Source organism: Sorex araneus, chromosome 5, assembly GCF_027595985.1.
Source record: "Sorex araneus isolate mSorAra2 chromosome 5, mSorAra2.pri, whole genome shotgun sequence".
NCBI classification, from domain to species: Eukaryota; Metazoa; Chordata; class Mammalia; order Eulipotyphla; family Soricidae; genus Sorex; species Sorex araneus.
In genome coordinates, this window is record NC_073306.1 from 127,160,039 (window position 1) to 127,184,882 (window position 24,844).

Consider the following 24,844-nt stretch of genomic DNA (forward strand, 5'->3'; position numbering starts at 1 on the left):
GAGGGAGAGGTGAGTTGGGGGGTGAACACCCGTGGGACAGCACCTTGGGCTCACTAAGTGCTCTTGGGTGTGTGTGTGTGTGTGTGTGTGTGTGTGCGCGCGCGCGCGCGCGCGCGTGCAGCCCTCCGCATAAAGCCCTGGGCTTGCTAAGTGCCTGTGTGTGTGTCTGTGTGCGTGTTTGTGTGTGTGCAGCCCTCTGCACAGCGCCCTGAACTCTCCAAGTGCCGGTGTGTGTATACGGGGTGTGTGTATGTTTGTGTGTGTTTGTGTGTGTGTTTGCAGCCCTCCCCACAGCACCCTGGGCTCACCAAGTGCCTGTGTATGCATGCTTATGTGTATATGTGCTTGTGTGTGCATGCATGTGTGTGTGCATGTGCATGTGTGTGTGTGTGTGTGTGTGTGTGTGTGTGTGTGTCCGGTTAATCGGGCTCTGCTCCCTCCTGCGCTCAGAGGTCCTGCAGGAGCAAAGTTACCCCCACACCAGCCTCGGCCGAGCCCAGCTCTTTGCAGGCACCGCGGAGCGCGTTCCGGGGCCGCGGGCATCCCCGGAGGCGTTTCTGCCACGGGTCCCGGGCGCGGGGTGCCCGGCGGCGGCGGGCGGGCCCCGGGGGGCGCGGGGGGCGGGCGCTCCCGGGATCCCCGCCCCTCCCCCCGCGCGCTGAGTAATGCCTCGGCCGGGCGGGCGGGGAGCGCGCGCGGAGGGCTGGCTCGGCCGGCCCATGTGATGCGGGGCGCGAGAGCCGCCGCCGCCGCCGCCCCAGCCTCCCGCTCGGCTCGCTGGCAGCGCGGGGCCGCCATGGCCACCCCCAACAACCTGACCCCCACCAACTGCAGCTGGTGGCCCATCTCGGCGCTGGAGAGCGATGCGGCCAAGCCGGCCGAGGCCCCCGACGCGCCCGAGGCGGCCAGCCCCGCCCATTGGCCCAAGGAGAGCCTGGTCCTCTACCACTGGACGCAGTCCTTCAGCTCCCAGAAGGTAGAGGGGGGCCCGGGGCCGGGCGGACCCCGCAGGCCGCGGTGGGGGCGGGAGGGGGTCCGCGCCGCGCGCCGACGGATTCCATCGCGGGCCCCCCGCGGCATCCGTGCATCGCCCCCAGTTCTTGCAGCCTCCCCCCACCCCCCACGACCTCTCTCCCGGGGCGCGCGAAGAGACAAAGGCGAGGGGAGGGGAGTGGGCCTGGTCGGGGCTCCGGCCTGCACCCCCCGCCGAGCGCCCCCAGCGGGGCCTCCCTCCTCGCCGCTGTCCCAGGCCCCGGGGGGGCCCCTCCGCGCCCCGCAGTGCTTCTGCCCCGCCGGCCCGGCTGGGGGTTGCCGGCGCGGGCGCTGGCCCTGTCCCCTCCCCCGTGTCTGGAGCTGAGAAAGGAGCGCGGCCCGGCTCCGAGCGGTTTTGCTTTAAAAGGTCCAGAAGGGCCCCGGGCATCTCAGGGACGCAGGGGTGGGCGGCGGGGGGCGGGGACACCTGGGAATCCTGCCTGGTGCGGAGTTACCGGGTTCCCGCTTCCTGGGGGTGAGGGCCCAGCGCGGCTCCCGGGAGCTTGGGGCGCCTCTGGGGGCGCCAATCCGCCCTGGGCCCCCTCCGGTCTGAGGACCACGATTCAGCACCACGGCCAGAGTCCTCGCCGGGGCCTCAGGGGCAGCCAGGTCACAGACCCGGGACGTCAGCCTGGAAGGTTCCTTTGTTCCTTGCACTTACTTTCCACACGGAGAGAACGATTTTGCACAAAGGAAAGGGCCTTGGAATTCAAAGACTTGGGTCTGGGCTTGGTCCTGGCCCTCTTTCACCCTCTGGAAAATGACATTATTCCTGGTGGATAATCATGCCTTTCAAACCCCACACCGCTTTCCAGGGTTGCTGAGAGCTGGCAGTCCTTCGGGCTCTGGCGTGGCAGCGCTGACGCTCGGGCTCACGTTAGAATCCCTGCAGGACGCCGGCGATGCCCCCGCCGCCCGTGTCGTGTCCCACCCCGGACACCCGCGTTCCCGCGCCCCTCGGCCCTTCCCAAGTCTCTGTTCCCCCGCCCTCTGGGGTGCCGCTCTGGTGCCACGTTCCTCCAGGGTCCTCACCGGGGGCGAAGTGAGGTGTGCCCACCTAGTGCCCGTGGTGGTGCCTGGCACGGGGCCAGTTCTGTTAATAGCCAGGTTCTGGTCGCACCAAGGTGCTGGGTAAGGAGGGCTCGGGCCAGCCAAGGTCACGCTGGAGCGCGTCCGTACCTGCCGGGTGCGTGCTCACTGCGGGGAGGGGTTGCGAGTGCATCACACTGACCTCTGGGTTCCAGAGCCTCCTCCCGCCCGCTACCCGGGAGCTGGCCCCAGCAGCTGGCCGGATGGAGGGCAGAGGAATAATTCCCGCAGGCTGGGTCTCTGGACCCCTTACTCAGTGGTGGGGCCACTTGCTATGATTCCACTTGTAAGCAAGCATCCAACCCAGGCGGGCAGCGTGTCCTTCTGCCTCTCTGACCAGGGCCTCCGTCTGCCCAGGGAACTCGAAGGGGCTCTCAGGGGGGCTTAGAACGGATGTAGCCTGGCACAGAGGGCTGGGCTTTGCGGTCTGGTGATCCGAGTCTCAATCTGCTCTGGAGTGCTTTCTGGCTGGGTGACCTTGGACAAGTCACTTTACCTCCCTGTGCCCCAACATCCTCACCCAACAGAGGGAGACTTTTGCCTCTGACCCTGCAGAACTCCTGGGAGACTGAGAGGGTGTGAGTGTGACATGTGTGAACAGAGCAGCAGCTCAGCAAGCTGGCCTCCTTCCCTCTCTGGGCCCATAGGGCACTTGCCATGTAGAACATCTGGGGAACATCTGTTCTCAATGGTGTGTGAACTGATGGTGCAGAAAATAGATTGTTCTGGGACTGAACAGGTTGACCCGGGTTCGACCCCCAGCACCCACAGGAGTGATCCCTGAGTGCAGAGTCAGGAGTCAGCCCTGAGCATCACCGGGTATGGCCCCCCCCCCACACACACACACAGGAGTCAGCCCTGAGCATCACTGGGTATGGCCCAAACACACACACACAGATACACACAGGAGTCAGCCCTGAGCATCACTGGGTATAGCCCAAACACACACACACACACACACACACACACACACACACAGGAGTCAGCCCTGAGCATCACTGGGTATGGCCCAAACACACACACACACACACACACACACAGGAGTCAGCCCTGAGTATCACTGGGTATGGCCCAAACACACACACACACACATACACACACACACACACACACAGAACAGGTTGTCCCCAGGGAGTTGTGGTGGCTCTTCCAGAATATTGGGGGACCTTCCATAGCCAGAGGGCAGCAGGACGGTGATGGGGGGACGGAACTCAGACCCTGAGGCCAAACTGCCCAGGCCTCACTCTCCGCTGCCAGGCAGACCGCCCCCTCGGCTGTGGCTGGGAGGAAGAGTAGCACTATGGTCTGGGGTGAGTTCAGCGCATGTGTCCAGACACTGGCCCGGAGCAGCACCTGGCAGGGACAGTGGCTCAGGCTGGACTCTCAGTACAAGGGCAGGTGGGAGGGGAGCGGCCATGTGGCCGCGCAGGGCCTGTGCGTGTGTGGGCATCGGCGCAGGGCCACGCAGGATCCGAGATATGCAGGAGCCCCCTGTGGCATGGAAGGGGGGCACCTTGTGGACTCTGAATGGTCTCTGGCACAGGGCCCTGAAAACAGCCTCAGGGGGCATGTCCAGGTGCCGCCACAGGTGACCTTTGGGTCACGGGGTTCAGAGGGCGCCCTGAGTACACGGGGTAGAGGTTAGGGCGCTGCTGATGTAGTAGATAACCTCACCCTCCTCCTCCCTTGGGGGTGGGGGTGATGCTGAAAGGATGGTGGGACAGAGACAGTACCGGGGTGGGCAGGCTCGCTTGCACATGCCAGCCCTGCTTGGATCCCAACACCACAGAGGATACCCAAGTATCGCCAGGAGCGATCCCTGAGCACGGAGCCAGGAGTTGGCCCAGGGGACAATTGGTGTGGTATAAAACCTACCTCCTCACAAAAGGAAGGGGCATAGAGCACACGGAGCCAAGACCCCCACGTCTGGGTGCTGTGTGATCACACATAAATCCTCACCCTCTCTGGTCCTTGGTTTCCTAAGTAGGAAATTGAACTCATTATAGGATTTAACCTGCCTCCTCCTCCCCACCCCCAAACTGGAAGCATTTCTCCATCCCTGTGTGCTCTGAGCCTGGGACATCCTAGCCTCACCCCTGCTGACTTTATAAACCAAGATGGAGGAGCTGAAGCAATAGTGCAGCAGGGAGGGCACTTGCCTCGAATACAGCCCAGTTCAATCCCCAGCACCCTATGTAGCCCCCCCAAGCCTGCGAGGAGTCATTCATGAGCACAGAGTCAGGAGTAAGCCCTGAGCACTGCCAGATGTGCAACAAACAAAACCCAAGATTTCTTCTTCAACTGCAACCCCGAACAGGTTCCTTACCCTCTCTGGCTTCCTTTTTTTTTTTTTTGCAAAATGAGTCAAGTACCGGGCTGGAGCGATAGCACAGCGGGTAGGGCGGTTGCCTTGCACGTGGCTGACCCGGGTTCAACTCCCAGCACCCAATATGGTCCCCTGAGCATTGCCAGGAGTAATTCCTGAGTACAGAGCCAGGAGTAACCCCTGTGCATTGCCGGGTGTGACCCAAAAAGAAAAAGAAAATGAGTCAAGTACCTATTCCTGAAGGGGTCAGGGGACCAAGGTCTTGGACAGTGCCCTGTGCGCAGGAGTCGGGGGGCCTGACTGGCACTCTGCAGCAAGCCTCTTCAAGGGGCTTCATCCCAGGCCCCCAGCCCTCCTGTGTGGGGTGTCTGAGGGAGGAAAGTGTCTCTGGCCCAACTTTCGGCCCCCAAATAAAAGACCCAGAAGTGGATGCTCCCAGGGGCCAAATCAGACACCCAGGACTGCCCAGGGCACCCAGAGGTCCCTCCTCATATATAATAGGGGGGGTACGAGTGACGCCAGATGACCTCTCCCCCTTCCTCCAGAATCCGACTCCTGGGCATTGCTCCCACCCCTGCCCTGTCCCTGCCACCCTGACCGGCTTGGTGTGGCCCACAGGAAAGGCTGCACACCTCGGCTCTCTCCCACTCTGGACACCTGCCGTGGTTCCCCAGGGATCTGGGAGGAGGGAGAGGCAGAGTCCTCCCACTGGCGTCAGGCCCCGCCGCCTGCTGGGGGCTTCTGGTCACGAACCCCTAATGCATCGGGGAAGCCTGAGACTTTTCCCCAGGCCATGCTTTTACCAAGAAGACAACCCAAGCCAGAGGGTGGCTCTGGTGACAGGAGCCCAATCAGCTCTGAGCAGAGCGACCTGCGGGGCGGGGCGGGAAGCTGGGCCCGTTATGTAATCCCGAGTGTGGCTCTGGATTAACCCATTATGTAACGCGGTGGCGAGGCCGGGCTGCCGGGAAGTCGTGATGAGTGCCTGCACACAGTGCTGGAGTGATGAAAATAACCGACTCCTCGTGGTGCCGGTCTGCCAGGCTCTGCTGCCTCCAGCGTGCCCTGTCGGCCCCGCTCCGGGCTGAAGGGAGGCTCCGGGGCAGCGTGAGGCTCCTGCGAACAGACATCAAGTTCCCAGCCCGGGTCAAGGACTGGCCCTGACTTAGGGTGGCCGGTCCTGTGCATGATCCCCCTTTGCCCCACCCCTCTAGGGTCCTCGTGCCCTGACTCCAGCCCCACTGGGCTCCTGGCTGCCTGCGCCCGGGGTTCCCTGTGCCTGGAGCTCTCCCCTCCATCCCTGCCCGAGCCCCATCTGCACCTTTGCCCGGAGGTTCCCCTCCTCCGAGAGGCCCGTTCCAAATGGCCACTCAGGGATGGGAGTGATAGTACTTCGGGGAGGGCATTTGCCTTGCACACTGCAGACCCTGGTTCGATCCCTGGCACCCCATGTGGTCCCCCAAATACCGCCAGGAGTAATTCCTGAGTACAGAGCTGGGAGTGACCCCTGAGCACCACTGGATGTGGCTCTCAAAAAATAAGCAGAGGGGCTGGAGCGATAGCACAGTGGGGAAGGCGTTTGCTTTGCACACGACCAACCCGGGTTCGATTCCCAGCATCCCATTTGGTCCCCTGAGCACCACCAGGGGTGATTCCTGAGTGCAGAGCCAGGAGTGACCCCTGTGCATTGCCGGGTGTGACTCAAAAAGAAAAAAAAATAAACAGAGGGGCTGGAGCAATAGCACAATTGGTTCGATTCCCAGCATCCCATAGGGTCGCCCGAGCACCACCAGGAGTAATTCCTGAGTGCAGAGCCAGGAGTAACCCCTGAGCATTGCCAGGTGTGACCCAAAAAGCAAAATAAATAAATAATAAAATAAACAGAAAAAAAACTAATTGTGGGGTCAAAGCTATAGTACAGCAGGGAAGGCTTTTGCCTTGCATGCGGCCAACCTGGGTTCAATTCTCAACTCCCCATATGGTCCCTCGAGTGCCACCAGGAATGATCCCTGAGTAAAGAGCCAGGAGTAACCCCTGAGTATCGCCGGGTGTGACCTAAAAAAGCAAATAGAAAAAAATTCATATTGCTACCCAGCTCTCTGGCCTCCCCAGCCTCCTTCTCGCTCTCAGAGATTTTCTTTGTTCCCATCAACTCACTGTTTTTGGACAGGTCAGAGCACGTGGCTGCCTCCCTGTGCCTGTCCTGCTGTGGGGTCCTTGTGACCTTCCAGTTGGGGTATGCAGCCATGCCACATAAAACTACACCTAGCCCTGGAGTCAGCACCCGAGAAGCAAGGCACTGGGTAAACGGATACCTTTTCATTGATCTACTCATTTTGATTTGGGGGCACACCCAGCAGTACTCAGGGGCTACTCCTGGCTTAGTGCTCAGGGCAAATCACACGGTGCCTGACAGTGGAACCTGGGCCTCCCGCAGCTAGTCCAGTCCAGAGTGACCTTTCGAAGGGACACATTTGGCTGGGCATGTGGCTCAGTGGTTGGTCACAAGTGTGACATGAGGTGACAGGTCTCAGACCCTGGGTTCGATCAGCAACACCAGAGGGAGGAAAATGAAACACTTTAAGGCCACAAGGTATTGCCTAATAAAAAAATGCATATTTCTTGGGGCCAGAGAGCTAGCACAGCGGGTAACATGCTTGCCTTGCACGAGGCTAACGTAGGCTCGATCCCCGGCATCCCCCATGGCTTCCTGAGCCTCACCAGCAGTGAACCCTGAGTGCAGAGCCAGGAGCAGCCCCTGAGCATTTCCAGGTGGCCCCCAGACAAACAAACGAAATGTTTTCCTGGGCCAGAGAGATAATTCAGGGGTGAAGGGTGTGTGTTTTGCACGCACCAGACTCCGAGTTTGAGCCTGTGCTGTGAGATACTGAGCAGGGCTGGGTGTGACCCGAAGGTCTCTGCCACCTCCGGGCCAGGAGCACTGAGCACATTGAGCCCATTAGCTGAGTATGGCAGGGAGAAGCCCCTGGTCCACTGAGCACTGCTTGGGGGCAGGGGCACCGTCTCCCAAAATAGTAAAGACATTTGATTCTGCACATCTACAACTGCTCCAAGGAATAACATTTATTCATCTGAAAGCAAAAGCATTTCGGAGGTTAAGGTGTTTGCTTTGCATGTAGTTGACCCCAGTTTGATCCCTGGCACCACATCTGGTCCCTCAGGCACCACCCTGAGCAGAGCCAGGAGTAAGCCCTGAGCATTGCCGGATGGGCACCTCCAGCCCGCCCCCCCCCCAATATTAAAAGCTATTTAGGAGAAACAAAGATCCAGAGACTCCGTCTCTTTCAAAATCACACAGCAACTGAATGGCTGGGTGGCTGGGCAGACGCCCACCCAGCCCCTCACAAAGTTCCCCATAAACCAGGGCCACAGTGAGGAGGGACGGTGCATAGCTATGGCAGCCACAAGCCCAGGGTGCATCTCAGCCCCCGCGGGGCAGACGGCCCGCCCAGGGTGGCCGATGTCTCTGCACACCACGTGGTGACCACCCTGGGCTCACCCGGGCCCTGGAGGGCAGAGATGGCAGATGGCCTTGGTGGCTGCAAGCCCTTCCCCCGCCCCCCCCCCCCCCCGCAAGCCTGGCTGAAGGAGGAAGCCTCCTCGGCCACCGGCCAGCGGGACCCAGGGGCAGTGGAAGCACAGCCATTTGGCCTCTCAGGACAGTCGCTTCCCCCTGGGCCGCAGCCCCACCTGGCACCTTCACTAGAGCTCGAGGCCCAGAGCCAGGGAGTGGTCCCAGGGGCAAGTGCCCTGCCAGGGTGCAAGATCAAATACCCACCTGCCGAGGGCAGAGGCCTGGTTGGTTTCTTTCTGCCCTTTCTGAGGGCTCAGCTTGGCGGGGCAGTCCAGTGGACAGTGGGGAGGGATAGACACGGGATGGCGTGGGTCCTTCCCGAGATGCCTCTGGGGCTCCTCCGAGCGGCATCCTACAGAGACATGCAGGCACACTCACCGCATGCATGTGTGCATGAACGCTCAGTCACTCCTTCCAGGACACACACACACACATGCACGCACGCACATACACACGATGATCCTTCTCATGCTCAGACACACACATGCACACACACACACACACACACACACAAAATGATCCCTCTCATGCTCAGACACATGCGCACACACATACACACACACACACACACACGGCGGTCTCTCTCATGCTCATACACATACACACACACGGCGGTCCCTCTCATGCTCACACACACACACAGAGCAGTCTCTCTCATGCTCATACACACACATGCACACACACACAGTGGTCCCTCTCATGCTTACACACACACAGTGGTCCCTCTCACACGCGCGCACACACACACACACACACACATACACACACACACACACACACCCCTGGGACTGGCCCTCGACCACAGCCTCTGCCCTGCTGGAGGTGGCATATGGTTGCTTCCTGTTGTCGGGGCTGCCAAGCCCACCCGGTGCCCTGTGTGGTCATGATGTTGTGGCCACCCACCTGCCACTGGGCAGTGGGGGGATGCTTTAAGGCCACACAGCTTTGCGGTGGCCCCAGCCCACTGCAGTGCCTGCCTTTGGCAAACAGGGCAGACGGGTCTGTAAGTGAGATTTGGGGGTTTGGAGATTAATCCCATCTGCCCCCCCTAACCCCCCCAAAGAGAAGGCGCATTCCTAACAGTGCTGTGGGTGGGGCATGGGATACAGTTTTCAACCTGCACTCCTGCACACCTGTGTCTAGAGGAAATGTAATCCGGAGACCTCTGAGGCAGATGTGATAAAGTACTATAGGGGCAGGAGAGATGGTTCAATGCGGTTAGACGCTTGCCTCGTATGTGGCTGACCCAGTTCGATCCCCAGCACCCACACGATCCTCCAAGCAGTGCCGGGAGTGACCTCTGAGTGCAGAGCTAGAAGTAAGCTCTGAGCACCGCTGGGGGTGGCCCTGAAACAAAACAAAATCATGATAAAGAGCCTTCACGGTGATGCTGGTAATAACACACTGCTGAACCACGTGTGCCGGGTGTTGAGCTGCTGTGACTTACAAGATTCCTGCGGACCAGCAGTGGAAAATAAGTGCTCTGAAACATCCGCCAGGGGCGCGAGGGGCAGGGGAGAGGGTGTGCAGGTGTGATCACAGTGATGTTAGAGAATTGTTATTCATGGAATGGCTTCCTGTGGGGGCACTTATTTACATTACCCATCTCACCTTGCATCAGCCTCCAAGGAAGCACTGTCATTTCACAGAAACTAGGCATCAGAGAGGCCAAGTGATTTTCCCAAGGTCACAGAGCAAATAATATAGCAGAGACAGCCTTCGAGTCCAGCACTAGACAGTCCTCCAAAGCCTGCTCCAAGGCAAAGAGCTGACACACGTGACTTCTTGATACTGCCTTCACATGCCACGGGACCTGTATGTTTGACCCTCACGGAACTGCTTGTCAGGCCCCCCGCAGAGAAGTGAGGAAACTGAGGCGGGTGCCTGTAAGCCTAGTGGTTACACCAAGTCACTCACAAGTAAATATGAGAGTTGGGCCCACTCTGGGGTACATGACTCCTGGAGACAGGAGGGAGGGTGGTGAGTGGGGGGCATTGACATGCGGGAGAGTGAGTCTTGGGGACACCCTGGCCCCCTCAGTGGACTCCCGAGCGGGAGGAAGGGCATTGCCCAGGCCCTTGGGCAAGTCTCTGTCAAAAGCGGGGGACGTTGGAGGGTTTCTGATTGCTCCCAGGTCAGAAGCGTTGGGCTGGGTCATGGTCTCGAGGCCGTTAGCTTCCACCAACTCACTTGTTTGCTTGAGAACGATTGTGACTAAAGTGCTGTGTGCTTCTGGGCAAACTACTTGCCCTTTCTGGGCTTTTGTTTCATCATGAAGGAAAAACCGAGAGCTGGTCATCCACCTGAAAGTTCCTGTGAGTGTCCAGCTAAAGGGGAAGGTGCTGGGGGGCCGGGGAGGATGCCCCTGGTGCTGACTGGTTATTCTCCCCCTCACTGGCTGAGAGATTTGAGAAATTCAGCTTCTGGTTGCTCGGTGCCAGGCTGAGTGTCCAGCCGTGACCGTGCACGGCCTGGCGTGAGTACCCAGGCAGCGCTGGGTTCTGTTTGCCATCAAGGGACCAGACGCGTAAACTGTAAGGATTCTTTGCACGTGCAACAGAGGGGCAGGACCCTCCCCCGGGGATGTCCCGCAGTGGCCCCCCACTGCCCCCAGCCCCCAGCAAGTGGGGGTGTGTTTGCGGCAACCCCCCCCCCGCCCCTTGCCCTGCTCTGCACACCGGGTGCTGTCCACACGGTCACTGACTGCCCACTCTTCCTCGGCATCTGGGCGGTGTCCACTTGGTCACTGGCTCCCCGCTCTGCCCCGCACCCAGACAGTGTCCACGTGGTCACTGGCTCCCCACTCTGCACTGGCGCCCGGACAGTGTCCACGTGGTCACCGCTGCCCACTCTGCCCCAGCGCCCAGACAGTGCCTGCGTGGTCACTGCTGCCCGCTCTGCCCCGGCGCCCAGACAGCGTCCGCGTGGTCACTGCTGCCCACTCTGCCCCGGCGCCCAGACAGCGTCCGCGTGGTCACTGCTGCCCACTCTGCCCCGGCGCCCAGACAGCGTCCGCGTGGTCACTGCTGCCCACTCTGCCCCGGCGCCCAGACAGCGTCCGCGTGGTCACTGCTGCCCGCTCTGCCCACCCCAGGTGCGGCTGGTGATCGCTGAGAAGGGGCTGGCGTGCGAGGAGCGGGACGTGAGCCTCCCGCAGAGCGAGCACAAGGAGCCGTGGTTCATGCGGCTCAACCTGGGTGAGGAGGTGCCCGTCATCATCCACCGGGACAACATCATCAGCGACTACGACCAGATCATCGACTACGTGGAGCGCACGTTCACTGGGGGTAAGGCTGCGCCGGGGCGGCCCCCGCAGAGGACACGCCCTCGGGGCGGGGCCTGCGCACCCCCAAGGCAAACCTCAGGCAGGCTGCACATGCCTGGGGAATTCCAGACACCCCCACTCTGGTGTCCCCCTTAGAAATATATATATATATTTCGTCCCGTTCATCGTCCCATTCATCGATTTGCTCAAGCGGGAACCAATAACGTCTCCGTTGTGAGACTTGTTGTTACTGTTTTTGGCATATCGAATACGCCACGGCAAGCTACTGCCAGGCTCTGTCCTGTGGGCAGGATACTCTCAGTACCTTGCTGGGCTCTCTGAGAGGGACGGAGAGGGACAGAGGAATCAAACCTGGGTTGGCCGCGTGCAAGGCAAACGGCCTACCCACTGTGCTATCACTCCAGTCCATATATATATATGTATATGTGTATATATACACACATATATATATGCTTTTTAGGCAATGTTCAGGGGTTCCTCCTGACTCTGCATTCAGGAATTACTCCTGGCGGTGCTCGAGGGATCATATAGGATGCCGGGGATCGAACCCAGGTCAGCCGTGTGCAAGGCAAACGCCCTACGCACTGTATTATCTCTCCAGCCCCCCTTGGAAATATTTACGGGGGATGCTCGCTCTCCAAACCCGCTCTCCCCCTGAACTCGCTCGCTGGCCTCTGCTTCCCTCTCTGGAGAAGCCCGTGTTCTCTTTTGCACACACATCTCGCTTTTCCCCCCTCCCCTCTTTCTAAATCAGTTAAACAGTAAAGAAACATTTACCGGGGCCACTGCCATCTTCCCAGGAGCTCTGCAGGCCTGGGTATAGCCTCGGACATGGGCAAGTCTCTGTCAAAAGCAGGGGACATTGGTTAATTAAAAAAATTTTTTTTAATTAAAAGAATGTGAATTTGGGGTCAACAACGAAAGTTCCAGAAGGCTTGCCTGGGGCATCCCTTGCACATGCCAGAACCCGAGTTAGATCCCTGGCCCCACTTGGCCCCCTGAGCACCCGGGGGCGACCCCAAGCAGCCCCACCTGGGCCCCAGCAGGGCTGCATGCCTGGCTGACGCGGGTTGGGTGGGCTGACTAGGGGGGGAGTGGCCACTGGGTCCCCAACCACTGCTTAAGCAGAACCAAGGAGGGTTCAGCTTCAGATACCCAGAACCCGCTTCCCGTTGGTGGGAATGAGCCGGGGGCTGCAAAGAGGCCTCCCACTCCATTCCCAGGAGCACAGCTCTATTGAGGAGGGGGCAGGCGGCAGGATCCCCGGGGCCCCTGGACTTGATGTCCGGCTCAGGCATGGGGAGGCCGGCCCCCGAGCCGTGACGTCACATAGTTCCAGGGAGGCCAGGGCCCCGAGCCGTGAAGTCACATAGTTCCAGGGTGTGGGGGGAGGGGGAGAGGGCAGTGGCTGAGGCCGGCCTCTCTAAGTTGGGGGTGGGGCGGGCGCTGGGTGGCTGGAGGTCCTGCGCCCCAGCCCCGCCCCGCTGCGCCCCGCAGAGCACGTGGTGGCCCTGATGCCCGAGGCGGGCAGCCCACAGCACGCGCGGGTACTGCAGTACCGGGAGCTGCTGGACGCGCTGCCCATGGACGCCTACACGCACGGCTGCATCCTGCACCCCGAGCTCACCACCGACTCCATGATCCCCAAGTACGCCACGGCCGAGATCCGCAGTGAGTGCAGGGGGGCCCCAGGGTCCCCGCGTCTGCCAGGGGCCCTCCCGCCGAGCCTGTCCCTCCGTCCCTTGGCGTCTTTCTCCTTCTCACTCCATTCCTTTCTCGCTTTCTCACCCTGCGTCCCCCTCTCCCACGTGTTCTCTCTTCCCCCTAACCCCCGCCCCCTTCCTGTCTCGTACCCCAACACTCGGGCTCCCTTCCTATACAGAGCCGGGGACCCCAGCCCAGAATTTATTTATATTATTATTATTATTATTTTTGGTCTTTCTGGCTCCACACCTGGTGATACTTGGGGGTTACTTCTAGCTCTGCACTCAGGAATCACTCCTAGCAGTGCTCGGGGGACCATATAGGGTGCCAGGGATTGAACCTGGTTCTGCCATGTGCAAGGCAAAAGCCCTCCCTGCTGTGCTATTGCTCCAGTTCCCGCCCCCTGAATTTTAAAAGTAAAACCCAAAAAAAACAGTTGGTGAAAAATATTGGGGATGGAGTTGAGACACACCCAGTGGTGCTCCGGGTTTACTCCTAGCTCTGTGCAAGTCCTAGTGATGCCCGGGATCGAACTGGGACAAGCACGCTTAACCCTGGTACACATGCTCTGGCCCCAATTAAAAATGTTTAACCTGGGGGCTGCAGTGATAGTACAGTGGGTAGGGTATTTGCCTTGCACGCGGCCAACCCAGGTTCAATTCCCAGCATCCCGTATGGTCTCTGAGCAAGACCAGGAGTAATTCCTGAGTGCAAAGCCAGGTGTAATCCATGTGCATTGGTGGGTGTGACCCAAAAGGGCAAAAAAAAAAAAATTAACCTAGTGCCAGAGTTAGGACAGGGAGACTGCGGGGTGCAGGGACTCCTGAAACCCAATAGCCTTCAGGGCCGAGCAGAGGAGACAAGGGCAAAGGGGAGCCAAGGAAAGTTAGCGGCCTGGAGGTCACCCCGGTGGAGCCCGGAGAGTGGATCTGGCAGGAGTGGGTCAGAGTCCCGTGGACAACACAGGAGAAACAGGTCACTGGAGATGAGTGGTTGGACCCAGAAGTGGTCCTGGTTGCCTCTGGGTGAGCAGTGGAGGTGGAAGGGCTGGGGAAGGCACTTTCCCTCCCTCTGTCGGGCACAAGGGCGGGGGTCTTTCTCCTTGGAGAGGCAGAGGGGAGCTCAGGGCTCCTGTCCAGTTCCAGAAGAAGGGTGGTACCTTTGGGTAGGCAGAGACCCTAATTAATCTCAATTATTAGACCCTAATTATTTCCCACCGCCTGGCCTGGCCTACCAGAGTCTTTAGAGAATCTCACGGGCGACTCCAGGCCACTGGCAGAGAGAAGAAGCTGGCCTTGACCTTCAAGGGTATGAAACATCCGTGAGACACAGCCCTCAAGCCTGCACGAGCTGACGGTGCATTTCCTAGGGGTCTGGTCATTGTATGGAGCAGGGTGGGGGAGGAGGAGGCGGCATCTCACACCTTCATTCACTCCTGACATCCTCACCCAGCCTGTGTTCCGCACCAGGCCTGTGCTGGATCGGAAGGGAACAGAGATGAATCTGGCCCAGCCGCTGTTCTCTGGAGGTTCAGATGCTGGGGGAAGACACCCACCCAGAGACAAGTCATCTTGCATCAAAACGCCATGTGCATCAGTACAGGCTGTGCACCGCACACAGGCAGGAAACGCTCTGCACGCAGACTTCACAGCGAACGGGGCAGGGCTGTGCCAGCTCTGGTTGGCCCATGGGCAGATATCTATAGAGTGCACCCGAGGACAAGGGCGTCAGATGTGAGATCTCGAGAGGGAAGCATTCGCAGGGGAGGTGACCTTGAGCTCCGTCTGGAAGGGGCCGGTCGGGAGGCCAGAGACGGTGATTCTCGGAGGAAGGAGGAGTAAGCGTGAGGGAAGATCTGAAGGTTTGGAATGGTCTGGCACATTCAGACAACATGGAGATTTGAAGGGGCTGAAATATTCCTGTCTGGGGGAGTCCCAGTGGGAGATAGAGTTGGTGTAGGGAGAGAACATGGGGCCAGAGAACTGCCCCTGCCCCCTCTGTGTGTGTCCACCTCCTCGTGTGAAACCCCAGCTGGTGGCCTGGCTCCTGTGCAGGCTAGGTCACGGACACCTCTCTCCTCTGGAGACCCATTCTCAGGCGCTGACTTGAATTCCACCCTTGACCTCCTTCCCATCACTCAGGCCTTTGGGGCGTCATTAAAAGCCCAGGTGTAGGGCTGGAGAGATAGTACAGGAGTTCAGACACTTGTCTTGCATGCCGCTGCCCCTGGTTTGATTTCAGCACCACCTATGGTCCCTGAGCGCCCCCTGGGATCCGTCCTGAGCAGAGCCAGGAACAGCCCCTGAGCACTGCCCGGTGTGACCCAAATATTTGCTCCCTCCCTCCCACCAAACAAAAGTCCCAGGTCGTGGAGATCCTAAATCGCCAGGGACGCTAGTCTCACCAAAGTGTAGGCTTCAAGACACCCAGAGTCTCTGGCTGTAGGTTTTTGGGTTTGTCTTTCAGTAAACCAGCTTCACCGTGTGGGATATTGGCTCCCTGCTGCAGGCAACGGTGGGAGAGACACTTGCTGGAGTACGGGACTTGGGTTAGGGTTGCACCCATGTCCAGAACACTCCAGGGACAGGAGCATTCTAGATGCTTTGCACCGAGGCCAGTGACTTTGGGGGCAGTACAGCGTCCTGCCCATTGTCCTTCCTGGTCAAGCCTGTGTCTCTGGGTCATGCGTGTTCCAACCCACTGCTGGATGATCTCACTGATCCGTCCACTGTCCCGGGGTCCGGGAAGAATGACCCCTGGGACAGATGTTGGGGGTGGGCCCTCTCCTAGATGTGCAGGGTCTGGGGGAACCCTGGTTCTCCAAAGGACCAGACTGGGGGCTGTTCTCTCTGCAGGGCACTTAGCCAACGCCACCACAGACCTCATGAAGCTGGACCATGAAGAAGAACCCCAGTTTTCGGAGCCCTACCTCTCCAAACAGAAGAAGCTCATGGTGAGGCCTGGGGAAGGCAGCCGGGAGCCAGCTCAGGGTGGGAAAACTGCGGGCTTGTCCCCGCAGGCTGCTGGGCTGGGCACACACACGCCTGCCCTGACGAGGAGTCCTGTGTCTTAGAGGGAGGGGTGAGTAAAAAGGCAGAGGGGCAGGAGGAGAAGCCAGTGGGGCAGAGGGGGTGATGGGAAGAAGGGAAGGGCACGTTCTTCTGAGCCCTGTGGGAGCTTTGGAGCATAAGGGGCACACAAGGCCGATCCACTGGAGACGGGGCAGCCTCTCATCCCCTGTGCCGGTCAGTCACATGCCAGATTGCCTTGCAGGAGGCATGGGGGGGTGTGGGTGAGAGATGGCTCCCAAATATTTTTTTATCTTTTGGGGGAAGGTTTGAGGGTCACACCCAGCAGTGCCCAGGGTTCACTCCTGGTTCTGCACTCGGGGATTGCTCTTGGCAGGGTTCAGAGGATCATACACGTGGTGCCGAACTCGGGTTGGCTGCGTGCACGGCAGGCACCCAACCTGCTGCGCAATCGCTCTGGCTCCTCCCAAGTATTTCTAGGGAGCTCTTCATTGGCTGAGAGCAGCACCCCGGAAAAGGGGGCTCTAGAACCCTCAATCAGCCTGTAGAAGCACCCGGTAGGAGCAGCTCTGTCCCGCTCTGGAAGGGAAGCAGGCAGGAAGGCAAGTCCATAGCACTGAGGTGAAAGGGGGAGGGAAGCCACGCCTACAGCTTAAGGGGAGGAAAGCCACGCCCACAGCCTAGGGGAGCTAGAAGCCACACCAGTAGCATGAGGAAGAGGGAAGCCACGCCCACCACCTTAGGGGTGGGAAGCCACGCCCATAGCCTTAGGGGAGGGAAGCCACGCCCACAAATTTAGGGAAGGAAAGCCACGCCCACATTAGGCCGAAGGAAACCACGTCCACAGCGTTAAGGTGGGGGAAGCCACGCCCATAGCCTTAGGGAGCCTTAGAGGTGACTTCCCTTGTTGGGAACCCACTCAGGCCATTCTCTGCAGTCTCAGCTCCCGGGAGACCAACTCAGCTCTTCTGCCCCCAGGCCAAGATCCTGGAGCACGATGACGTGAGCTACCTGAAGAAGATCCTCGGGGAGCTGGCCATGGTGCTGGACCAGATTGAGGCCGAGCTGGAGAAGAGGAAGCTGGAGAACGAGGGTGGGTGCCAGCTCCCGGCTCCGGGGGTGTGCAGCAGCCCCTCCAGCCCGCCCTAGCCCTGCCCGTCCTGACCTCTCTTATCCCCTCCCCGCCCAAGACCACAGCGAGCCTTTGGGTCCAGTTGTCACTGCTAGGCTGTGCGGCGCCCCCTTGTCACCTCTCCGGGCCACGTGAAATGCGGCTCTAACAGGGCTCCTCGTGCAATAGCTCCCCCAGCAGGAGCCCCTCGCTTATTCCCTGCTGTTTAATGCAGGGTGGCGAGGATGCCAGTGGGGACCTGCCCACTGCCCAGCTCACCTCTCCCCTGCACTTGGACAACAGCGATGCAGCTGCTGCCTGCTGCAGCCGGAGTCGGCCAGGCCCACCCGACTCCTGGGCTCTCTGTTCCCACGCGGCTCTCTCCGGGACCCTGAGCGTGCAGCTTCGGAGCTGTCCCGCACCTCTGCCCCAAGCCTGAGCATGCGCTTCCGGCCCTTTGGATCCGGTTCCTCATGCACCATCCCCACCGCCTCCTCCTTCAGGCTGTGTTCTGGATCTTGCCATCTTGCTCTGTTTTAGGTGACTTGTTAGCCTTGTCTTCTCAACTATGCAAATTTATGCAGCCTCTGCAAGTGCTGTTACAGTCACAGCTTCACACGCACACACCCACGCGCACAGACAGGCACACGCATGCATACGCACATACACGCGCACACATGCATGCACACGCACACACACGCACACGTGCATCGATGCGTGTGCACATGCATGAGCGCACACACGCACATACATGTGCTCATGTATGTATGTGGGAGGCTTGCAGAGCATGGTGTCTGAAAAGACGGAGTTAGAGTTAGGAAGTCTTGTTAGTGGTCTGGCTTTGCTACCTGTCCTGTGTGACTTGCACAAGCTGTTTTCTTATTTTTTTTTTTATTTGAGGGGAGGGAGATACACACTGGCAGTGCTCAGGGACACATCTGGCTCAGTGCCCAGGGGTAAACCCTGGCAACAATCAGGGACCAGGTGGTGCCCGAGAACAAAGCATCTACCCCCCCATCCCCAAGCTACCTCCCCATTCTTGTTTTCTCCATTAGAGCCCCAGTTTCCTCAACCATACAGTGTGGTGGTGATACAACAGCATCACACCTTAGTCCCATTTTGCTGGATTCTTGTAAAAGTCAGAGGCACTTGGGAGAGTTCAGTATGTATGACAGCTGATGGCACAATCTCAAGACAGGAAGGGGGAGCAGGGTGATAGGGCTGGGGGTAAGGCTCTTGCCTGGCATGTGACTGTCCTGGTTTCAATCCCTGGATCCCCATATGGTCCCTCCAGCCCTCCAGGAGCACGGAGCCAGGAATAATCCCTAAACACCGCTGGGTGTGGCCCCAAAACGGAAAAAAAGATGGGGCCGGGGAGCTCAGCAAACTAATAATGACTTGCCCAAGGACACCAGCTCCTAGTGAGGGCAGGAACCCCAACATCTCAGCCAAGGCCTCCAGCATAGGGTGCCCCAGACACCCCGGGCCTCAGCAGGGCCCAGCAGGAACCCCAGAAGGCAGCTGTCCCCAGTCCATTCTGGAAAACAACCTGGTCTGGCCCAGTGAGTAAGGAAAACACAGACCTCAGGAAGAAGCAACCTGAGTGGGTGCTCAGGGCCCTGAGGGCAGAGGGGCCTCTCGGGTGGGCCCTCAGGCTGACAGACCCAGCCTCACCATTCTCCAGTGGTGAGAATGGAATCAGACGCCTCAAAGGAGATAAGATCAATTTATTTGGGGCTTTGGGAATCACACCCCATGGTGCTCTGGGGCTATTCCCGGCTCTGTACTCACCAGCTCCTCAGCGGTACTGGGATTAGAATAATCCAGGTGGCAGCTGGGATTAGATCCAGGTGGTGCTGGGATTAGAATAATCCAGGTGGCAGTTGATGGGAGCAAGCACCTCACCTCCTGCACTATCTCTCCAGACCGGGAGGTGGCGCTAAAGACCAGGTCTGAGGAACCGGAAGGAGCTGGCCTAGAGGCCCTGAAAGGCAGCAGTGGTGGAGGCCGGGAGGGGGCTGGGTAGGGGGGTAAGAGGCGGAAGGGGGTGGTGGGTGGTTAGTAGGGGATCACCCCATCTTGGCTCCTGTGTGATAGGTGAGGAGAATGAATGACGTTAGAGCTGGTGACAAAGAGGTGACATCATGGGCCTCTGTTTAGAATCTAGACCTTGGCCTCTATTTAGGATGTTGCCTATATTTAGAACTCAGACTACCTACAGGCCTGCAGCGGGAAGTCCCGGGAGGCCTCCGAGATGAGGCTCGAATCTAACTTTTGCTGCTTAACCCACAAGCTTCGGGGAAGAGCCTCCTGTCCCAGCACGTGGTGTGTGGGATGTCTGGGCAGGGCTCCACCGGGCTGGCTCACGTCTGTGCCCCAGGGGACGCCACTGTGGCCAGCTGGCAGCGGGACCTCACTGGCAGGCCCAGGGTCAGCGGTCAGCAGAGCTCATGGGAGTCACTGGGCCAGGGGTTGTCTGTCTTCCTGCCGGCACTGACCCTGACTGGGCCTCCCCCAGGCCTCCTCTCCAGAATACCAGTCACTGTGTCCTTCCTTCTCCTCACCCAAGCCCCTTCCCCCACGCTCGCTGTCACCTCCCCTCCGACAGTAAACTGCAACATGCAAAGCTGTGTTCGTCTCCGAGCATCAGTGCCCCCACGGACCCCCGGTTATTCCAAGGCTAAGATGCTTCCTCGTTAATCACATCTGTTGGGGCCGGGGCCATGGTGTAGCGGGTAGGGCGCTTGCCTTGCACACGGCCGACCTGAGTTTGATTCCCGGCATCCCATATGTTTCCTTAACCATCACTGGGACTCATTCCTGAGTGCAGAGCCAGGAGTAACCCCTGAGCACCGTTGGGTGTGTCCCCAGACAAAAATCACCTCTGTTGTTTATTTCTCGGATGAGGGGAGTGTCACACCTGACGGTGCTCAGGGGTTACTCCGAGCTCTGTACGCAGGAGTCACTCCTGGCGTTGCTCGAGAAATCATATGGGATGCCGAGGATCGAACCCTGGTTGACCGCGTGCAAGGCAAGCGTCCTCCCCCTGTCCTATCGCTCCAGCCCCTAAATCACATCTGGGGTGTTTCTCACCATCGATCCCTTCATAGGGCTCCCTTGCTCTGTCTCTTACATTTAGCTCACAAATATTTGGTAAATCCCAGCGGCACGCACGCCCTTGACCTAGCCAGGGGTAACCCCTTCCCTGGAGGGCAGAGGTCTCCACTCAGTGTCCCCTTAGGGGCTCACCCCCCCCCCCAGCCCGCCTGTGGAATCACGGCCTTCTCTCTTCTAGATCATTCTCGTCAGCAGCTTGGGGTTTGCCCACCTAACCTTCTTGGCCCCCTCTGGCCTGTCCCTGCCTCACTTCCAGCAGAACTAAGGAGGAGCCATCTTTGCTCGCGGCCTCTGGTCCTCGCCTCTCTCCCTCTCTTGAGTTCTTCCCAACCGGCAACCTCATCAGCATCCGCCCCACCAAGCGCTGGTGAAAGTCACCAGCCCTCCCCCCGTGCACCCCCCATTTCTCAGTGCTCTTTCCCGGGTCTCTCCAGTATGTGAGCATAGCTGAGTCTTTCCCTCTTCCGGGAAAATTTCCTTCTCTGATTTCTGGGACCCCACACCCTCCCAACTCATCTCCCATCCCACCCCCATGCCCTTATCACCCTCCTTAGTTACTTTATCTTTTGTGTCTGGGACATACCCAGTGATGCTCAGGGCTACTCCTGGCTCGGTGCTCAGGAATCACGCCTCCGAGATCTCTCTGGTCCCCTCTGTGGCTTTCTACTTGGGGTCCTGGAACTATTTTTTTGTTTGTTTTTCGGCCACATCTTGGCTGTGCGCAGGGTTTACTCCTGGTTCTGTGTTCAGGAGTCACTCCTGGCAGGCTCAGGAGACCAAAGGTGGTGCCGGGGATCCAACCTGGGTCAGCCGCGTGCAAGGCAAATGCCTGACCCACGGAACTAGGGCTCTGGCCCTGAGGGCCTGCATCTAGCGTGAGATGCCCACCCTTGGTTCTTTTCTCTGTTCTCTCTTCATCCCCTGAATAATCTATCAGATAAACATGTATTTGTCAGATAAATCAATGCATGGATGATAAGACACAGAGAGACACACAGCAAAGGCAGATTTGGACTTGGCTGGTGGGGGGATATCAGACTTGAGCAACAAGAGTTGAGAGGTACACAGGCTGGAGCGATAGCACAGCGGGGAGGGCGTTTGCCTTGCATGAGGCCGACCCGGATTCGATTCCTAGCATTCCATATGGTCCCCTGAGCACCGCCAGGGGTAATTCCTGAGTGCAGAGCCAGGAGTAACCCCTGTGCATCGCCGGGTGTGACCCAAAAAGCAAAAAAAAAAAAAAAAAAGAGTTGCCAGGTACAGAGGGGCAAGCTTCCGGGTGAGCAGAGAGAGGAAGTGCAGAGAGGGGGGGTGTTCCGAGCGTGGGGTACAGCAGCTGTAAAGGCCAGAGACTGAAAGAGTGTCACTCTGGGAGCAGGGGGTATAGAGTGCACAGACGGGCAGTTCTTGGGAAGTCCAGGGGCTGGAGATAAGTCAACAACTGACAAGGCCGGAAGGCAGGCCAGTAGCTGGGCATTATCAGTCTGTCCTTTGCTCACCACAGCCTGGAGCTTTGGGCGCTCAGGTGATTTAAAACAAAGAGCTCCAGAACTTTGAGTCCGGACAAGGGGACAAATGTGTTTCCCAAGCTCTTGGGCCTTGTGACTGTGAACCCGTGGATGAACGAACACAGAGTGGACAACGGGGTCCCCTCCCCGTGAGAGAAGAGAAGGTCAGAGCAGAGACACAGGCCAGCGGGGGCCAAACCTCATGAGAGAAACCTCAGAAGCTGTTTGACAGGAAACACGGTCCCTAAGTCAAGGCCAGCTGCCCCACGGGGAGCTCGGAATGGGGGTGAAGAGATAGAGGCGGGGCTCAGAGACTTACGGCTCTTCCTTAAAAGATTTCTATTTGATGATGAAAATATGGGCTGGAGGAATAGCGCAGCGGGTAGGGTGTTTGCCTTGCATATGGCTGACCCGGGTTTGATTCCTCCACTCCTCTCGGAAAGCCCGGCAAGCTACCGAGAGTATCCCGCCCGCAGGGCAGAGCCTGGCAAGCTACCCGTGGTGTATTGGATATGCCAAAAACAGTAACAACAAGTCTCACAACGGAGACGTTACTGGTGCCCACTCGAGCAAATCAATGAACAACAGGATTACAGTGCTACAGATGAAAAATAATCCACCCAGGGCTGGAGCCATAGTATAGCAGGGAGGGCGCATGCCTTGCATGCACTGACCCGGGTTCGATCCCCAGCACTACAAATGGTCTCCTGAGCCCGCCAGGAGTGACTCCTGAGCACAGAGTCAGGAGTGAGCCTGAGCACCAATGGGTGTGGCTCCAAAACAAAAATTAATTCAAAGTCAAAGGAAAAAAAAAAAAGCGAAGAGTTGAAGAGAAAAGCTCCAGAATCTGTCAGGCAGAAAGAATGTCCCTTTGATTCTAACTAGTCTTCAGGAAAAATATCTCTTTTTGGCCTCGCCAAGGTTGAACCCGGGCCTCACATATTTGAGTTGAGCCACATCCTCACCCCCGAAACAGAACCTGAAGTAGCTAAATGATATTCCATCCTTAAAGCCCCTTGGCCTGGGACCTTTGCGAGACGTAGTTCTGGGATAACTTCTCTTTCTGTCCTAATCTTAGCTGAGTTTTCTTCTTGGTTTTGGAAATATTTGAGATTTCCATTTGTTAGCATAAAAATACGTGTAGTATTTCTTTTGTTGGTCTGATTCATTTTGGGGCCACACCCAGTGGCGCTCAGAGGAGCACCAGTGATTCTCAGAGGCCTGTGCAGTGCCAGGGATCCAACCTGGGCCTTCTGCATGCAAAGCGTGTGCCTAATCTATTGAGCTACTTCTCTGGCCCAGCGTGTCTCATAATGTTATATGAATATGCACCCATATATACGTATATATGTGTATGTGTGCACATGAGTGTATAGATGTGTACATATATACACCTATATTAGTTTGGGGGCCATACCAGCATGTATATGTGCATATATGAGTGTGAATATAGATGTGTACATATGTATATATGTATATATATGTATACTCCTGTATTAATTTGGGGGCTGTACACGCAAAGGTGCTACTCCTAGCTCAGTGCTTGCAGAGTGCTCCTGGAGGCACTTGCAGTGCAGTCCTTTGAGTTATATCGTGGCCCCCAAATCTCTATATTCTAACGAAACACACCTTCTAATGTTTAAAAATAAAATAAGCATACAGGCTTGCACTTCAAAAGGCAGCTGATTTTAAAAATGTATGTAGGGCTAGGAAGAAAAGTCCAATGACTGAAGCATGTGTTTTATATGCAGGAGGCCCACATTTGATCCCCCACATTGTATGGTCATCTTAGCCAGGCCAGAGGGACTCCCAAGCACTGAGCCAGAAGCAGCCCCCAAACATGGCCCACTGTGGCCTCCAAAGAAATAAAAGACAAAAAAAAAATCTGTAGTTGGGACCCGAGGAATAGTCCAGCGGGGAGGGCACTTGCCTTGCATGCAGCTGCCCTGGGCTCGACCCCTGGCATCCCATATGGTCTCCTGAGCACTGCCAGAAGTAATTCCTTAGTGCAGAGCCAGGAGTAGCCCCTGAGCAGTTGGGTGTGACCCAAAAAGCCACTCTCCCCCAAAAAATATCAGTAGTCATAGAGTCAGTATTGTTAAACGGGGCCGAGATCTCCCCAGAGGAATCACACGAAGACAGGTTGCGATGCAATAAGCAAAGGGTCTTTATTGGCTAGCTCGAGCTAGGGCCCTGGTCCAGCTCACGGACACAGTGGCAGCCTTCTCGGAAGGAGTGGCCCCAAGTCTCAAGAGTGAGGGGCTTTAATACCATAACATTACATATCAGGGAATTTCCGAAGACCATCTTCTTGGCTGCAGTCTGAGGGACTTTCCACTACTTGTCCTTGGCTGATTGGTATAAGTTGGAGTTACATAAGGGTCACGTGGGGGGGGGCTTTCTCTACCTGCACCTGATTGGTAACTTTAGTTGGCCTCACCGTGGCCATCTCACTTCGAGGAATCAGGACTCCATTCCAGGAATCTGTGCTCAGTTCCGGGAATTCTGGAACAACCAAAACTTAGGCCTCGCTTCTTCCGGCTTCTTTCTGAGCCCCGTCCTGGCGTGCCTCCGCTCCTCTACCTCTCAGTCGAGAGAGCACTGGCGGCTCCCGGGAGCGAGTCGCCCGGGGAGGCGGGGAGCGAGGCTGACCGCTGCCCTGTCCGCTGCTGTCCCCCGCAGGGCAGAAGTGCGAGCTGTGGCTGTGCGGCTGTGCCTTCACGCTGGCCGACGTGCTGCTGGGCGCCACCCTGCACCGCCTCAAGTTCCTGGGACTGTCCAAGAAATACTGGGAAGACGGCAGCCGGCCCAACCTGCAGTCCTTCTTCGAGCGCGTGCAGAAGCGCTTCGCCTTCCGGAAAGTCCTGGGGGACATCCACACCACCCTGCTGTCGGCCGTCATCCCCAACGCCTTCCGGCTGGTCAAGCGGAAACCGCCCTCCTTCCTGGGGGCGTCCTTCCTCATGGGCTCCCTGGGCGGAATGGGCTACTTTGCCTACTGGTACCTCAAGAAAAAATACATCTAGAGGCGGCCCTGGGGGCCTGAC

The 24,844-nt window shown here is 58.1% G+C and overlaps 1 protein-coding gene across 2 annotated transcripts; it reads left to right on the top strand.

The window, feature by feature from the left end:
- The first annotated feature begins 598 nt into the window (after positions 1–598).
- Positions 599–24,844, top strand: GDAP1L1 (ganglioside induced differentiation associated protein 1 like 1). Of its 2 annotated transcripts, XM_004612482.3 has the most exons (6): positions 623–976; positions 11,137–11,329; positions 12,826–12,999; positions 15,888–15,985; positions 17,040–17,154; positions 24,480–24,844. In XM_004612482.3, exons 1-6 carry the CDS (start codon positions 725–727, stop codon positions 24,821–24,823), a joined length of 1,176 nt encoding a protein of 391 aa, XP_004612539.1. In that variant the 5' UTR covers positions 623–724; the 3' UTR covers positions 24,824–24,844. The 2 variants fall into 2 exon arrangements, with proteins under 2 accessions (XP_004612542.1, XP_004612539.1); XM_004612485.2 differs by lacking the exon at positions 12,826–12,999 and having other exon boundaries at positions 599–976.